This window comes from Microcebus murinus, chromosome 10 (genome assembly GCF_040939455.1).
Source record: "Microcebus murinus isolate Inina chromosome 10, M.murinus_Inina_mat1.0, whole genome shotgun sequence".
NCBI classification, from domain to species: Eukaryota; Metazoa; Chordata; class Mammalia; order Primates; family Cheirogaleidae; genus Microcebus; species Microcebus murinus.
In genome coordinates this window covers 67337494-67356416 of record NC_134113.1, presented here as the reverse complement: position 1 = coordinate 67356416, position 18923 = coordinate 67337494, and the positions used below count along the sequence as shown (strand labels likewise).

General features: G+C 43.6%; 1 protein-coding gene across 1 annotated transcript in view; it reads right to left on the bottom strand.

Annotated features, from left to right (window-relative positions):
- Positions 1–724: 724 nt before the first annotated feature.
- RASSF3 (Ras association domain family member 3) overlaps positions 725–18923 on the bottom strand; it is a 72264-nt gene continuing 54065 nt past the window's right edge. The window contains exons 2-5 of the mRNA XM_012782391.2: positions 9720–9827; positions 7181–7418; positions 5393–5502; positions 725–2185 (exon numbers count right to left, since the gene is read on the bottom strand). Coding sequence (XP_012637845.2) covers positions 2036–2185; positions 5393–5502; positions 7181–7418; positions 9720–9827 — 606 coding nt within the window. The 3' untranslated portion in view covers positions 725–2035. The remainder of the gene's footprint in view (positions 2186–5392; positions 5503–7180; positions 7419–9719; positions 9828–18923) is intronic.

Below are 18923 nucleotides of genomic sequence, written 5' to 3'. Positions count from 1 at the left end.
ACCCAAGCCATAGTCTGGATAGTAAAACCATTATAAAAATCACAAAGGCATTCCCTGAACAATAAAGGTAAAGTGTTGGATAACAATGTCACTAAAACCTCATCAATGCACTAAAAAGAAGTTACATGCAAAATTAAACAAGATGTGCCATACATATTTTATAAGCTAGCTCTACTTTTTTTCCCCCAACGTTCCTCAAAAGCTTATGAAGATATGATTGTCTCAGTAAAGTGTGTGGCGCAGCATAACCGACACTTAAATCTGCCTCCAACAAGATGGGCATTCTCTGAAAAGTCAGAAGAACCACCAAGAGAGGAACAGAAATGCAATAAAAGGCACAGTTCACTTAAGAGGCAAAGAACTGAAGCACCTTGGAATTTCAAAAAGAATCCATTAGGTGTCACCAAAGTGTTAACAATTCCTTGGGAATTTATAAACAAAAAAATATCTAGACTAAAAATAGAATGTAAGGCTCCTCTGGAACCACAGCACCCCTTTCCCTCTGTTCTCAGACCAATGGCTGCACAAAACAAGGTTGTTTAAGCCTCTTTTAGGCAAGGCTTCTATTGCACATGCGTTTCTTTGGATGGTAGGAACATGTACTTTTGTTAACATATCTCCATAACGAACCCCTGTTGTTGTCCTCAGCCAGGTATAAACCTTCCTCCCTTTCTTGGGCCCCTCCGACTCACAGTCAAGCTGACCTTCAGATCTGAAAGGACTGGGTCTTTATTCAACATCCTTGGTCTATATTAGGTAAGACTGGCCTCCAATGTATAAGAGAAAGGGAGAAAGAAAAGCAGTGAGAGGGAGGAAGGGAGGGAGGGAAAGGCAAGGAAATGGAATGGAATTGGGTAGGTAGGCAACTAAAGAAAAAAGGGAAGACAAGGATAAGAAAAAAGAGAAATAAAAGGGAAGGGAGTGATTGTCCAAAAAGTTTGCTGTGAGCCCTTTCCTTGATAAATCTCCTAGCTAACAATCAAGGGAAAAAACAGCTGCTCCTGCCCAAATTGCTTTTCAACTTTGAAAACAACCTCTAGGGGAAAAACTATATACTGTATGTAACTTGACAGGGGTTATTAGCACATGGCCATTACCCTGCCTATGCAGAGAAGCTACAACAATTCAACCTTCTGCTCCAAGAGGGCATAATCGGGGCAGATCCGGCAGCGCGAGGCCACCTCCACCTAGACTTTGAAGATGCACCTGTTTGATTCTCTGGTCAACCGCAGAGTTCAGGGGTCCCTCCTTTTGGTTTAGCTCCTGCCTCTTTGGCTCTGTTCCCACATTTTAACCAGGAAATCAAGCAATCCTAAAATGGGTTTAACATCTCAACACTGAACGCTTTTAATTCATTTTTAAGCAACTACCCCTTTCTCCTCCACCCTCAGCTTATTAGCCAAGCCACCTTCCCCAGCCCCGAGCGCTCCACCACGACGCATGCCTTCTTCCAAACTTGCTTTTACTTTCTTTGCCGAAATGCTACAAAATCCTTCACAAATTTCTTAAGAGCTCCTAGATTCCTGTGCCTTTCAACTCACATGGATAGATTCCTCTGACATTTAAAAAAATAAAACAGACAGGTAGTTTCAAAATGGGACAAGTATTCAGAGAGATTCCTAGTTAAGCCTTTAAAAAATCATTTGCACAACCTTAAGCTTAACATCATCATCACATAATTAAAATAACCAAAAGAAAATTGAGGACAAAAACCAAAAAACAAAACAAAACAAAGAAAAACACCCCGAGTTCATGCTTCCAAGCACTCTAGAATGCTCCTGGAGAGACTACAGGTTCACAGCTTGCAGAGGTAACGCCGCGGTGCTGTAACAGAACAAGCTTGCAGGCTCCCTTACGTGGGATGCTGAAGGTGCAGGATGCTGTGTGACCAGGTTTGGAGAACTACATCTAGAGATCAAAGGGCAAGACCCTAGCGTCACAGGGCAAGAAGGCAGCCCCATGAGAGAGGTGAGGCACTTGCTGCTGTTTTGTACACGGGTCCTGCACTGCGCCTCACTGGCAGAGAGCCCGCCCTTTAATCAGGTTTCCACACCTCGCTGAGGGCTTCTTCCAGCTTGTGTCTGTAGGCCGAGTAGCGCCTCTTCAGGTTCTGTAGCTGCTCATCTTCCTCCTTGTCCAAGATGCGCAAGAAGTTCTGCAGCTCTGGAAGGCTGAAAGCTTCCCACTGTGAGAGAACCACAAACAGAAAAACGCCAGGTGTCTCACTCAGAGGCAGGACTTAGGAATGCTGACCGCGCACATGGAGGTGTGGCTGCCCTTCCCTCCCAGCCCAGAGCCTCAGAAGGCGCGGTCCAGCCCAGCCAGCTCCAGTCACCCCTCCACCCTCCAGCCTGCTCCTCCCACCACCCTCCAAGCTGGCTCTCCCTAAGTCCATTAGACACCTTCCTTCTTCACCTGATGTGACCCCCAAAGGCATAGAAACAACTCCACACTCCTCCCATCTTACCTTGAGAGCCCTCATTGTCACTGGCCTCTTGCTCACCTCCCACAGTCAATGTTACCACCTCTTGAACAGCTCTCCATTCAGCCTGCTTTTCTCTCTAACGCCCTCTAGGGCTTACTGCCATCATCTCTTCCTGTACCCCTGAGACAGCCTCCCAGCTGGCTTCCTCATTCCACTCTTCAACTCCCCAATCTGTTTCCCCAAACATGGTACCCTGTGTAAAATGCAAATCTGGTCAAGACTTTGCTCTGCTTAGAACCATCCAATGGCTTCCCCTAGTTGTTTAGGGAAAGTGTGAAAGATCCTAACCTCTCCAGCCCTGTCTCTCCTACACTGAGCCTCACTCTCCACCCCGGGGGGCCGGGCACATGTTCTCCCTTCCTACATTCTGCCTGGCTGTGAACTCTTACTCATCCTTCACATTTCAGCTTAAATGCCACCTTCTCTAAGAAGCCTTCCGCCACTTTCTCCCCTCTTTTCCGACCCAGGACTTAGTCTCTTAGAAGCCCTCATGGAGCACTGGCAGCCCTGAAGACAACCAAAATTTTAAAAGAATTATAGGCTGGGTGCAGCTGCTCATGCCTGTATTCCCAGGCCAAGGTGGAAGAACTGCTTGAGGCCAAGAGTTCAAGACCAGCCTGGGTGACATAGCAAGGCCCCCAGTCCCTAAAAAAGTAAAATAAAATAAATTAGCCAGGTGCTCTGACACACTCTTGTAGTCCCAGCAACTTGGGAGGCTGAGGCAGGAGGGTCACTTGAGGCCAGGAGATCAAGGTTACAGTGAGCTGTGATCACACCACTACACTCCAGCGTAGGCAACAGAGTAAGACTCTTATCTCTTTTAAGAAAACAAAAAAATTATTTGCTCAGTATCATTTCACCCACACCTTAACCTACACTGCAGCTGCTGTACTTCTCACTCTTTGGGGTTTGTCTCTTGCCCTTGAGGCTCTGAGTTCCATTTCCCCAAGAGCACCTGGTACTTAGCAGGCACAAAATAAGTTTTTTTAAAAAAACTTTTTAAAAATTAACGCAGTGGCAGCCGGGCGCAGTGGCTCACGCCTGTAATCCTAGCACTCTGGGAGGCTGAGGCGGGTGGATCGTTTGAGTTCAGGAGTTTGAGACCAGCCTGAGCAAGAGTGAGACCCCATCTCTACCAAAAATAGAAAGAAGTTAATGGGACAGCTAAAAATATATAGAAAAAATTAGCCAGGCATGGTGGTACATGCCTGTAGTCCCAGCCACTCAGGAGGCTGAAGTAGAAGGATCGCCTGAGCCCAGGAGTTTGAGGTTGTTGTGAGCAAGGCTGATGCCAAGGCACTCTAGCCCAGGCAACAGAGTGACACTCTGTCTCAAAAAAAAAAAAAAAAAAATTAAAGCAGTGAACGACAAGCAGGGTATTTGGTATTATCTGGGAGGATTTTTCAAATACATCCTTCTCTCCCAAAGGGGACCCTAGGTCCCAGCTGAGAATCACTGTCTGATGGGACAACTTAATACCAATGAACAGAGGACAATGACTAAAACACCAAGCGGTCACAATGAAGAAGATCTCCTGGAGTGGAGTTTGAGGATGGTTATTAAAGAAACTGAGGAACATGGATGGGGGAGCAAAACTTTCTACATTAGAATATTCTGTTAAAAATATCTTCTCTCTCCCACCCTGTAACAGCTGTGGAAAGTCTCTTCCCTCAGTTCAGTCTTCCTTAAATAACTAAGAAACAAGAACACCATACAGAGGTCCCATACCACAGCCTAGAACATTAAAACACAATGCAAAGTAAATTTCAAAACTAACTTGACATTTATTCCTTCCCAGACAATGTAGCTCAAGTAGCACTAAGCTATATGAAATACTTAAAATACCAAGAACAAAAAAAATAAAGCATTGACTAGATTACACTAATGTGTCTGACTTAAGCTTTCAGAGCAAAAGCCGCAGAGATGCAAAGCCAAAGTAGATTTGTGCAGTAACTTTCTCCCCAAAATGAGGGTCTGAATCTCTTCAAAAGCTTCGAAATACCAAGATCAAAAGAAACCTCAAAAATGTTTAAAGTAAGTGTCTTCCTAAAACTCCCTAAATAAACGTTTATATATAAACATACTACTTACAAAGCATGTTCACATGCTTTCTAATTGTAACTCAAAACTGCCTTTTAAATTGTTTAGTCCCACTTTACAGATTTTAATACTGAGGGCTGAAAGATTAGATTTACCCACGGTCATGCTTCCAATCTAACAAACAGAAAGAGGCAGAGTCCTGGTTTCCTAACTTTTAACCTAGAAACCCTATTCTCACCATACTACGAAATGTCCTACAGGGATATTACAAACCATTTCCTGCTCCAGACAGAAGACTGACATAGAGCTTTAGAGATTTGCTCAAGTGTCATTTTAAAGTTGACATTTGATCTAGAGGGCAGTCCCAAGTGCTTTTTTCTTCTACTGAACTGGCTAAATACAATCCTCCCTGGAGAGACCATGGCAAACGATGCATATGGAAACATAATTTCTTAATCATCTGACTGGACAAAAGGGAAAAAAAAAAGATTCTAGAAAGTTAAATGTCTTTCGTGGTAAAGAGATCAGATTTCCTTTTATTTCTCTTTAGAAGGGAATTAGCCTGGAGACTTTTGTTAGTAGCAAACATATGGAGAGCGTCAACTTTCAAAGTTCAGCTGGATTAGAGTAATTTGGAGGTAGGAAGGGGTGAAAATGACTCTTTGGATGGAGATCAAGTAAAAAATTTCATTTTCTCCCACCTCTGAGAATTACAGACCAATATAATGCTGTAAGAGAATTATACTATAGGCTAACTTTGGGTTCATTTCTGATTCAAAATCTGTCTCCCTCCCCCTCAGTGGTCAAGTCCCGATAGCAATAAAACAAGGCCAGCTGTTCCATGGAATTTAATGAACGATCACTTACCTCTCCAATTTCATGTTCACGAAGAACAAAACTCAGCGTGTCTGTTCTGGGCCCTGCTACCAAACGCAGGTAGAGTGGATGTTCCCGTTCAGAGAGCTTGCAGGCGTAGACTGGGTAAGAAAACAAGCAGCATGTTGCAGAGTATTTATAGTCATTCCTGAGACCAACCCCCCCAAATAGGACCCTTCCTCCAGATCAAGGTAACTGTCCACCTTACCCCAGCCTCCAAGTCACCAACCTCTTCATCTTACTATGAGCAGCCCACAGTGGAATGAAATCTACTCTATTTCTGTTCTGATCAATATAAACTATGCCTTGATTAAGGAGAAAATCATTTTCAAAATAAATTTAAATGGGTATTAGTCCCAAAATATGCTCATAATTAGGCCTGCTCTACCTTTTACAAAGCAAGATAAGAAACCTAAAAAAGGATCTATAACCCCTTTAAAAACAACAAAATACATCATCCAAAGAACATGAAATCAGAGTTCTAAAGGAATACAAGCTTTGGTGGCTATATGTCTCATGCCACACACACACACACACGCACACACAGAGTGTACTGGCACTGCCTATGGTGTTGAAAGATTTGCCAGTCATAGGGGTAATATTTCAATAGGATGCTATTACTTTCAGATTGTACAGCTGAAATCCAGGTGAGTAGGCAAAGCAGCTTCCAAGATAAAAATGCCACCTGGGCTTGTTATTTTGACACTTCCAGATGCAACTGTGTTGTAGGCGCCAATTTCCCTGAAGATATAAACTTCCCCCACACTGCTAAGCCTGTGGGCTCTGGAAGATGGGAACTCTAGCCTATTCATCTTTGTATTCCACAGGATCCAGCCCCATGGTGTGTGTTCAAAAAAATGTATGCACACTCAGCAACTAGCTGGGTTTCATTCTGTATAATTAAAGAGTAATATTATCATGTCAAAGTCAATATATTTTCTTTTATAGCTGTTTAAGGCTTTCTCCAGAAAAGCTAGAAAAACCTTAAAACAGTTTATTGCTCTCATACACACACCATTTTCAAATTGCACATACTGAATCACTAAATCACTGTTGTCCACCATTCATATCAATTTCTGCTCAACTTCCCGATCTGGAATATCTTATTCAGTTTCATGCAGTAATTAATATTCTCTTTCTATCCCTTGAATGTGGGTAGGAAGTTCAGACAGACAGAACCTAGATCAAAGTGTTATTCACTCATTTTATTTGCCTCTGGGGGACAAGGAGGCCAAAATGTCCCAGTGTAATGCCAAGTGAGAGAAGCCAAGGAAACAGGAGAGCACAGGGCTGGGTCATTTCCATCAGTAAGTTGAAATGGGCTGTGACACACATGTACCTCCCTGTCCTCAAGTTCTGACAGGGCCCAGGTCCACGAAGCCTGTCAGATGCACACCATGCACATCAGATGCACAGAGGTACATCGAATGTGGAATATACTACTAAAAACTTCAAGCATAGAGGCATTCTTTTGTGTGTCCTGAAGAGCAGTAAACTCAAAGCCACTCCTCTTAAAAAAATAAAAAGCGCCCCCACCACAAAATCCTCCATAGATGCCCATCACATGTGGACACCTCTAAGCTCCTCAGACCCATGACTGTCCAACTAGAAACAGGGACAGCCAGGAAGCATTAAGTGCAGGCCATGATTCCAGAATTTGACTCCAGGTTCTGACACAACGGACACAGATACACCCACCAGTCTTCCTTCTGCTAATGAGGACACCAGATACAAGCAGAGGCAGAGCCCATTGTCATTCTAAGTGTGGCGGCAGCATACCTTGGTCTTCCCTGTGACAACGCTTATAAAGTGCAAACTTGGCAGGGCTCTCGGTCACGAGAAACTTTTTGAGCAGGGCCTCGATCACTTCCCCGACAGTGTTTGTGCTGCTGATATGAAGTGTGTTCATACAGCCATTGCTACTGGGAGCGAGTTTTCCAGGCTTCGGAGAAGTCTGGGGAGGTTTGCAGAGTTCCATCTGTACTTTAATGAAGCCAGTGTAAATCCCATTTGAATTCTGAAGCAGGGAGAAAAGCACACACTTAGCCAAGTGGACACAGGCATTTTAGGGAAGGCGTGTATCAAAACAAAACAGGGAAGTGAAACACTCTCTTGTTTTTTTTTCTCTTAGAGCTTTGTGGTGGAGTAACTTCACTAAAAAAAGTTTCCCCAAGGGAATGACCTCAGAGGGAGGTTAACACACCCCTGGCAAAGTGCTTCCAGAGGCAAGGAAGGTCTGCCCCGCAGATGTGGCGACTGAAGAAGCCCCTGAAGCTACAAGTAAAAGGTCAGGGCCCGTTTGTGAGGTTACAATCCAGTGGTGCAGATCCTAGCAAAACTACAAAACTCATTAAAGCTTGGGGGAATGGCTAGGCCAAATGCTCAAAGGAAACAATATCCACAACTGATGACTTATATACAAAAAAACCCGAGAAAGTCATAATTAGGAATGTGAAATACCTAGGACTGTGAAATACCTAAGTCAACAATGAGCTGACAGTAAGGAAACAGGCTATTTTCATTCCTGGTGGTCACTGCAATACGCACCAGATTACCATTTCTGTTTAAACTTTTTCAAACAGCATACATACCACATAATATGGGATGAAAACAAGTTCAAGCTACTTTGTAAACTACAGATATTATAAACAATTTATGGTAGAATTACCATTTCTTAGTTGCCCAAAATAGTAATAATGGTCTTTTTTAGCATTTTTTTTTTTTTTTTGCGACAGAGTCTCACTTTGTTGTCCAGGCTAGAGTGAGTGCCGTGGCGTCAGCCTAGCTCACAGCAACCTCAAACTCCTGGGCTTGAGTGATCCTTCTGCCTCAGCCTCCCGAGTAGCTGGGACTACAGGCATGCGCCACCATGCCCGGCTAATTTTTTATATATATATATCAGTTGGCCAATTAATTTCTTTCTATTTATAGTAGAGACGGGGTCTCGCTCTTGCTCAGGCTGGTTTTGAACTCCTGACCTTGAGCAATCCGCCCGCCTCGGCCTCCCAAGAGCTAGGATTACAGGCGTGAGCCACAGCGCCCGGCCGTAATAATGGTCTTGTCTTCACCTTTATTTATTTATTTATTTTTGCGTTCAGTACATTTAGAAAAGATTTACTATAATGTTTTATTAAAACAAATTGTCAGGTGTTTTATATGTAAATGCCACAATTAAAGTAGAACATTAAAAACCTCCTTTATGGTCTATTATTTTTCTTCCTTTCCACAAGATTTACAATACTAATTCACATGTTCATTCCTATAACAAAGTATTTTGCACTAAAAATTGTCATCTTTAAAACAATAGGAAAACGTGTTATCTGTTTTAATCTCCATAGGGAAAGGAAAAAAAAAACATAGTGGAATTTCCCCCCTTTGATGAAAAACATTTTTGAAAAAGAAATATCACTGGTGAAATAAGAAATCATCATCTTGGGGTCATCTGCCCTCTCTCCCCCTTTTGGCATAGTCCCACTGGGAAGGGATCCTTTATCACAAGGGTGTATATTTACAAGTTCCTCCCCAAGGGTCACAGAATCCAGTAGGGCCTGTTTTAAATGGGTGACCCTGTCCTTTACTAAATTGCGTCAGTTCACAGTCGAGAGACTGAGAAGCAGGGGCCCAAGGACCCTGGAAACTGGCACCAAGGGTGACACGTGCTGTGAGGAAGGCCACCAAACAAGTGGGCGAGACCTAGACGTCAGTTCAGTTTAGAGAAGCATGAATACTCCAGCTTTGTTGTCGGCTCTTGTTTCATTTCTGCCAAGCCCTTCTTCCTCCCACACCCCTCTCCCTACTGAGCTCCAAACCATGTGGGACAACAACACATAGGATGCTGAATACTAACTACTACCTCATCTCACCCTGGCAACTAGCAGAGAAAAGTCTTAGCCATATATATATATTTTTCTTTTTCTTTTACATATATCCATATTCCAAGCCATGGCTACAGAGACCTTTCCCTGATAACTTCCATATCTATTTTACACAAGGTAAAACTTACCTGAGGTTTTGTTAGAGTTACCATCTATATGTCAGGCAATAATGCTAAAAATCCTTTGAGGAGGATGTCAAAGAAAATCTTTTAAAATAAAATTTTAAAGTGTTTCACTTTTTTAAGGCTAACCCAGTAACTGATTTTGAGACAAAATACACATTTGATTTGCAAGCTGCAGAAATATCCTATTTTCCTGCATACCCTGACCACTGAACTTCTGCAAATGTTATTCAGAGACCAAAAAATACCCAGATTGTAGCACTAACAACTTATATTTGTCTTTTGACAGATGTCAGCCTAAATAACACTATGGATACTTACCAAGGTCATCTTCAACTTGTCTGTAACTGCTAAATTGTATTTATGAACTTTCTCTTTGATTTCCTCTTTGCTGAGGTAATTGTGGGTTTCCTTCTCTTTCTCCACATCCTAGAAGAAAAATAAGCCATGCCACACTTGAGCAATCATAGAAAAAAGTGCAGATAAGCCAGGATTCTTTTCACATTCCATACAAAACAACCAGATGCACATTATCTTGAACTCTCCCTCTCCCATTTTCAAACTCTCCCAGCTCATTCACCTATTATGGTTCTCATTCTTTCAGACTTACAGTCTTTCTAGGGATATAGCAAATACAACTAATTTGTCAGCAGCTAGAAGCAATACTTCATTAAGTATTATTTTGCAAAATGGTCTTTGCTAAATTTCCCTTCTGTAAAAATATCCCCTCAGAGTGCCTGCTAAATTGGCCATGTCTATTTTAAACAATATTTAAAGACAAATCAAAAGTTTCTCTTTAGCAAATTATATTAACTGTATGGTCTTTATAGCTTTACAATATTTATCAGCAAAAAGTACAGTAGTTAATAAACATTAACTGGCACTGCTTACTGACTGGCACTAATCACTGACCTATCACATTATACACAACTACCAGAGGGCAATTTATCTTCCCAACTAATCCCCATGTCACGATACAAGTAGCCAGACTTCCCCTGCCCACCCACTCTGGTCTCACCCCACCTCTCTGCCTCCCCACATCCTGGACAGGAAAATATTGGTTAAATCCTCTTATCGCTGTGAAGAATTCACCAATAATTTATTGTCTGAAGCGCTGGACTAGTGCAAGACATTATGCAGTATCTAACACAGGATCACAAAAGGCCAAACTGCAGTGCTTCATAACCCTGACCAAGCACCTAGCTTGTACTGCTAGCATTTAATTCTCCCAACAACCTAACCAAGTAGGCATTACTACTGCAGGTTCCAGATGAGATTAAGCTCTAAGAACTAAATTAACCTGCCAAAAGAATCTTAACTGTTCCGTGGAAGCAAATGAACTCACCTGATGCCTGATCCCAAAGCCTGCCAACCCGCTTAACATCCACAGTTCACTGAGACCTCCAAGTACTCATTCAAGTTCTCACTTAATCCTCCCAACAATGAGCTAATTGATGCTAGTTAGCATCCCCAAGTTACAGATGACATCAAGATTTACAGAAGTCAAGTGGTTTGTCCAAGGACAATCCAAGTAGTTAAAAGACCAAGCTCCATTTAATCCAGGTCCTTTGCATTGTTTTCACTAATTCAACTGGGGCCCTGGCCGGAGCCAGGCCTAGCTCTTTGGGAAGCCAAGGCAGGAGGACTGCTTGAGGCCAGAAGTTCAAAACCAGCCTGGGCAATACTGCAAGACCCCATCTCTACAAAAAAAACAAATGAATACACTGAATTTGTAACCCAAGGTTCTGATATGGGTAAACATTTAAAAACTTTAAAAAGGGGGGGGGGGAAACTGCATAATCATATTCTAACCTAGGTAGCAACTCAGAAAAGATGAAGGATCCTAAAAATCTTCAAGACAAAGAGAGGAAAAGTAATTAAAACTTGATGATTTATCCCCCCAAAATAAAGCCTTTGAAAACATGTCTCTTCCAGCTGCACACATCACACCACCCTCACAGCTGGATATTCACCAAGCAGGCACTTTCCCTATCACTATGAGCCAGTGCTAGACATACGTACACCAGGAATGGCTACGACACAGTTTGCACGCACACCACAGAAGCGTATAGAACGTATCTTGATCCATTCGAGACTCACCGTCTTTGATGTTAGCTCCTACAAAGGGGTGTGCTGACCATAAATTATCTCAGTAACTTTTCAATTTCAGCACTGTCCTGGCGAAGTCTGGTGGGTCAGTGTTTTGGGTCAAACTGGAGAAATATCAGCTCAAGATAACATTTTCATTTACTAGATTCGGGGGCCTCAAAGTCTCTTGGGAACATTCTAATTTGCCAATGTAAAACCCCAAAGCAATCTTATTTTTGGTATTACTGGTTAGGGGGAAAAGGCTGTGAATTAAAATAACTTTTCTATTTTCTTTTAAACACGCATCGTGTCTCTCTGCTTGCCCTGCTCTCTCCAATCCACAACTGCATCCTGGTCATAGCTGAAGTAGAAAATGAAGCAGTCTTGGTTTCTTCATTCTTTTTTTTTTTTTAAGACAGTCTCACTCTATTGCCCTGGCTAGAGTGCTGTGGCATCAGCCTAGCTCCCAGCAACCTCAAACTCCTGGGCTCAAGCGATCCTTCTGCCTCAGCCTCCCGAGTAGCTGGGACTACAGGCACACACCACCATACCCGGCTAATTTTTTCTATATATTTTTAGTGGGCCAATTAATTTCTTTCTATTTTTAGTAGAGACGGGGGTCTCGCTCTTGCTCAGACTGGTTTTGAACTCCTGACCTTGAGCGATCTGCCCGCCTTGGCCTCCCAGAGTGCTAGGATTACAGGTGTGAGCCACCTCGCCCGGCCTCTTCATTCATTTTTGTATTAAGTGTCCAATGACTCCTCAAAGCATACATTAAAAAGTATATACTAAGGGACTCACAACTTCATAGATGTGGGATGGGAAGTAGGCAGGGCAAAAGGGTGTTGTGGAAAGTGCACCACTCCAGCCACACCCAGGCTCTTCCTGAGTCTGTCACCAACTAACCCCATGCCCTGGGCTTACTAACCTTTCTGAGCCTATTCCCTCATTTTCTACCAGATGAAGGTACTAGAACAGATCACTTCTAGGTGCTGCCTGGCCTAGCAAGATCTGATTGCAAAGATCTGATCCTGCTGGTGTGGACCAAGGGTGGCAAAATAGTTCCATCTGAGGGATCACCAAAGACTCACCACTAAAAACACAGGAACGGCCAATTGCGTATATACATCCTAGGGGCTTGGCACTTAAGTGAGACTCCCAAGAATGAAGTGATTCAGAGCAAAGAACAAAGTTAAGGAAAGCTGGTCAATTCTTAATTGTAGGTTTTGCTGGTGCTTTAACGCTCATCCTAGGGCCCCTTCACATCAGCAGGCCACGGCCTTGCTTTTTTTTTTTTATTTTATTTTGATTTTTTTTGAAAATCATAAGACCAAGTCAGTCTGGAGAGAGAAATTTTCCCTGGCTCATCCACACATTGATAATTGAGACATTACGTTAGCAATTATCTTTCCTTCTCAGAGATTAAAAACCAAGGCAACAGCAGTAACAGAAAAGAGTTGGACCCAGGGATCTCCAAAATCCCTTTCAGGTTAATCATCTCATTATTAAAAGATCACCTGGAAAGTAAATACCAGAAAAGCAGCTAAAACCTACCTAAAGGGCTGTGAAGCTATATTTTTTAAGTCAACTAATGTAGCAATCATACGCCAAGGCCTGACCATTCATTTGCTGGGCTTCAACTGTGCGCCAGGCCCTCACCTGAGTGTGGGGAAATCAGCCCCACCCCACCTTCACGGTGCTTCCTATCTACACAGGTGGAGTGAGGAACGTCTCAAAGAACAAAATGTTTCCAAACTGGTAACTGAACACTGTTTCTCTGAGTCTGGCAGCAGGGGAGAAGTCACAAAGCCCTGGAAGCAGAGAAAGACTCCCAACTTTGAAAACTTTCAAATTGTTTACTGCCTTAAAAGAGACCTTCCTGGCCGGGCGCGGTGGCTCACGGTGGCTCACGCCTATAATCCCAGCACTCTGGGAGGCCGAGGCGGGCGGATTGCTCCAGGTCAGGAGTTCGAAACCAGCCTGAGCAAGAGCGAGACCCCGTCTCTACTATAAATAGAAAGAAATTAATTGGCCAATTAATATATATAGAAAAAATTAGCCGGGCATGGTGGCGCATGCCTATAGTCCCAGCTACTCGGGAGGCTGAGGCAGGAGGATTGCTTGAGCCCAGGAGTTTGAGGTTGCTGTGAGCTAGGCTGATGCCACGGCACTCACTCTAGCCTGGGCAACAAAGTGAGACTCTGTCTCAAAAAAAAAGAGACCTTCCTTTCCCCTCTCACAGGTAAGAATTCGCCTCCTTCCTCCAAATACACTGAATATGAGTAAGAACCACAGTCCCTGGGAATTATAGCAGGGGAAAGGGAGGGAGAGAAGACCAGGAACCCCAGAAGGGGCGAAGTAGCTGCAACAGGTAAAAAGGTGAAAGCAAGAAGGAAGTGTTTTTTAAAAATGGTGTGGCAGGTGTGGAAGAGTAAACAGTAGCCTTTCGCTGTGATGGGAGGAGAGGAAATGGCACGGGGAGCAGCCGTCTGTGAATAATGCCTTGGTGGTTGTTCTTGGCAGCCAGTGCAGGTATGATGCCACGCCTGAGTATCTGTTCGGCAAGTTGAAAGTCATCTTTTTATAAGTCAATTTTATTTTATATTCCCCAAACCCTCCAGCAGTTTCTCAAAGGGAGAGTTCTTCCACGCAAAATTATAAATCCTAGACGACTCCATCATGTTTCCAACCAGCGAGCCCTGGAGAGCGGCTCTTGGGTCAGCTTCAGTGCCTGGGTGGGGCCACATCACTGTTTTGTCACCAGTGAACTTTCTCAGAAGGGACACACCCGACCTCACGGGTACTCAGGAGTCCTCGCCAGAGTGGCCCAGAATGTGCTAAATGAGTGTGGCCTGATCCACAGGCTCACAAACCACACTTTCCAAGAATACACTCCTACAAATCTAGGTAAAGGGTCTGAGAACTGTTCATACTCTTTTCTGTCACTCTGAAATTATATCAAAATTAAAAATATGAATATAACCACCCAAAAAAACCCCAAATATAATGCAATTGAGAGTGACTATTCAAAAGAGAATGAGAAGATAAATATTAATATGTTCCTACCATTCCCTCCATTTTAGCCTAGTGAGGCACATGGACTTAAATTTAGACACATGTAAGTCTAAAATCCCGGCTCTGCCACATTCCAGCTGTGCGACCAAAGGCAAGTTACTTAACCACTCTGAGACTCAGTATTTTTATCTCTGTAAAATGTGCAAAACAGTATCTATTTAATGCAACTGTTATAAAAATATAATACATGCCATTATTTAACAACTATTTATTGAATGCCTACTGGGGCCAGGCTCAGTGCCAAGCACTTAAAACTGGCAGACAGAGAGCTGTGGCCTCTGCCTTTCTACCTTTTCTTGGCTGACAGCCTAGTACACTTTGCCTTACTCCCCCAGCCCCGCCCCGCCCCGCCCCACCCCCTTGTGGGTTTAGTGTTTTTTTGTTTGCTTTTTTCTTTTTCTCTCATCACAGGCCTCTTTTGAGAAATAAAGCTATTGACCACCCCCAAAAAACAAACAGCACAGATTCTCTGATTTTGTTGATTCTCTGATTTTATGTGCATCCCAGATTTTATTGATCCCAGAGCATGACAGACACTCAATAAATGGTGCCATCACCCCTCCACTGGGAGGTCTCACAGCTCTCATGTGGAGCTGCTCCAACACCTGGCCAGGTTCTGGGGTCCAGCCTGTATCAGTGGAAAAGGATAAGTTTGCCAGGCCAGCCAGTGCTTTCTCCAAATGAGACTAGATTCCAACATCACAAATTCCTACTTTTCATCTCACCTCCAGTTTTGGAAACAGGCAGTCACCTACTAATGTTCCAACTGACTGGGGCACCCAGTGCAAAACAAACAGAACAAGTTCCAGCCTTGTAATTGTGTACTAGACAAAATGTCGAGCACCCTTCTCACCTAAAGCAGCACATTTCTTGGAGGAGTGAGTCCCTGTTGAAAATGGCTCAGGCTGAATCAAGTCTAGGTACTGACTCCTTTAGATGTCTTCCTTCCAGGCCCCGTTCCAATAAGGACATCAAAATAAATTACTGTGGGGCTCACCAAGAGAGAAAAAAACGTTCTCTGGGTGAGATCATTCCAAGCACAATTAGGGAGGGACCTATAAACCAAAGCAGGTTTGCACTGAAGCATGGTATTAAGTAAACAAGTGATTTCCAGGAGCTAGAGAACAAGCAGTTTGGGGGCTTCAAAAGAAAATCTCAAAGGAAATTTTGAACATGTCAAGTGAGATGCTCCTGAACTAAATTTTAAAGTATGATTAACAGCAGAAAAAAACACTGTTCTGAGACCTCTTTTAGTTGTGCAAAATGGAGATTCTGTGGTAAATATAGAAAGGGTTGTCACACAGAGCTAAATCTGCAAAGTGTTTAGAGCTGTGGTCCCCAACCACCACCACCCCTCCCCCGTCAGTGGCCTGTTGGGAACCAGAAGATAGCAGGAGGTGAGCAAAGCTTCATCTATATCTAGAGCCCCTCCCCATAGCTCGCCATCCCTCCCAATCCTTCAAGCCCCCCAATCTGTGCAAAAATTGTCTTCCATGAAACTGATCCCTGGTGCCAAAAATGTTGAGGACCATTGCTTTAGAGGATCTTCCAGGTGGGGAGCATGTCTTGTTCAACCCTAATAAATATGCATGAGAAGGGCCACAGGGGAGTTTTACATTTGATGTTTGTCCAATGGTCCTCACTATCAGTACTACAACCTCTAAGATATTAAAGTAGGCAGAGGTGCTGCAGGAGCCCAGTATTCTCAAATTATGACTAGCATTGTTGGACACGACCAGCACTATTGGAAATATATATATATATACACACACACACACATACACACACACACACACACACACACACACACACTATCCGACAGTATTTTCTGCAATGATGGAAATGTCCCTGTATCTGTGCTGTCCATCAGAGCTGCCACAAGCCACATGCGACTTCTGAACACTTGAAATGATGAAACGAATTTTTAACTGCATCTAATTACTCTATTGGTCAGCACAAATCTAGACTATAATGGACAGGGGTGTAAATGAAGAACAAGGAAGGAAAAAACCCACAAGAAAACAGCGTATAACAGAATGAATTCTGTTCCTGAATGAAAGAATCACAACAGTTTTTTCTGGGGTGCTCAGTGATGCTATTCTTTTTTTTTTGAGACAGAGTCTCACTTTGTTGCCCAGGCTAGAGTGAGTTGCCGTGGCCTCAGCCTAGCTCACAGCAACCTCAAACTCCTGGGCTCAGGCGATCCTCCTGCCTCAGCCTCCCGAGTAGCTGGGACTATAGGCATTCGCCACCATGCCCGGCTAATTACATTATATATTAATTGGCCAATTAATTTCTTTCTATTTGTAGTAGAGACGGGGTCTTGCTCTTGCTCAGGCTGGTTTCGAACTCCTGACCTTGAGCAATCTGCCCGCCTCAGCCTCCCAGAGTGCTAGGATTACAGGCGTGAGCCACGGCGCCCAGCCCTGCTATTCTGGACCTTAAAAGTACAGTGTGCTGCTTGCTGCAATGTTCTGGCGTCACCAGTGTGGATAGTCCACCAGGGTGCCACATCTAGAGACTCAACGCTTATCTTGGTATAGGGCCCTGGCATGCTGATTCACTTTGGCTGCTCTGGGGCTGGGATTTTTTTTCCCCTGACAGATGGGAGTATTTTTTTAAAACAGCAAGATACAGAGCTGGAGCTCTATATGTCCATTTATGTGAGGACTCAGCAACTCATCTTGCCCTACTTCAGCTTGTAGGCAGCCAACTGTTCGAATGCAGCCATACATTCGTTTGTGTATGTATATGATCACTCTGATCATGCTTCCAATAGCAAAGAAAAGATTTGAGAGGGATGTAAACCCCCACCGCAATCCTGTAGCAACAGATGAATCACTATTTTCTCAGGGTAAAAAAGTGGGAAAATATTGGGCAGCTGGAATGAACAAGAGCAATGCCTATAGCGCTGCAAAACAGCAGGGAGCCACGTTTCCCGGTGTGCTCCATGGAACACCAATCCTCAGACATGTTCTCGGGACAGAGATGGTACATCTGGTCCTCCTCCTCCCTCACCTCCCTCAGAGATTCCCAGTGTTCTTTAGAATGCTAAAGGCTCTGCGAAATCCTACAGTTAAGAAACCAGTGAAAGAATCTTAAGAAAACAGACTTCTAATGTTATGAGCGTGACATTCATTATTCATGAGCAAATGAGTACATTATAAAGGAACAGATAATTTTTTTTTCTGTTATTCACTTAAGTGGCAGATTCTATATTCATTAGGGGATTAACAGCACCCCAAAACTTATCTATGGAACTTGACAATTTTAACTAACCTCTTTGTCCCCAAGGTCACTTGTTAAACAACAACAAAAAGAACAGCAGAGGGGAGTCTAGGTGAGTATTTTAGATGACTTATAAAAAATGGACTACAAAAATAGAACTAGGCAGCAACCTTATAAGGATGAAGTACTGTGCTAGCCTTCTCTTAAATACACTTGTAAGAAAGAAAACCAAGACAGCAAGAAAACGCACAGGAAACCAAAGAGTACCATCCACTGCTGGTAAACTCTTCCCAACTTAACCTATCACCACTGTACCGCCCTACCAGTCAGCACCCTCCCCCACTAAGAGCACCAAATGCATTCCCCACCCTGTTCCTCACCTTGTGATCCTTCGAATTCAGTACCCACCCCACCCAGGAAGCCGTCCTAACCACAACAAACCCTCGGAACTCCCATGCTACCCCCGAATGATTCAGATTTAGCAGCAAGGTACCGTCTAAGGTTTGCTGTTTCCTGTGTGCCCTTGCTTCCCAACTAGAATACTGTGCTGGAGCTAGCCCAGTGCTGGGCACAGAGGAGGGCTCCGTTCCTATCCAACTGATTCCAATCTGCCCACAGAGCCCACTGCTTCAAGACTGCAATCGCGATCCACCCTCTTTTGTACATCATATCAATCCGCAAGAAGTCTTTTGCTCGCTTCTCCAAACTGAATGGATCTACAGAGGCATACAAAAGGCCTTTATAATACCAGACACAAAGTTTTATACGCTTCTGTTATCCATGTGCATCATCAAAGAGCAAGAGTCCTTCAAAGCATGCCCCTTAAACACTCTCGCACACCCGAGGCAGCGAAGCAGGCACTGGCCCAGCACGTTAATAAGATTAATTGCGGCTGTGATACACATTAAAAGAGTTTCATCTGGGCCTTCCATGACCTCACTTTTTAAACCCCCTGGTTACCAGTCCGCCATACCCTATATGGTTGTACTTTTAAAACTGGGTAGTGTGCCAATAGTCAAACAGCCACTCATTTGTTTGGAGCCAGAAAACAAACTTGGAGGTAGACCAGTCTCCCAGAGTGCCCCAGCCAGAGGTCCCAACCTCCAGGCATACCAGATTACACTCAGACTTAGA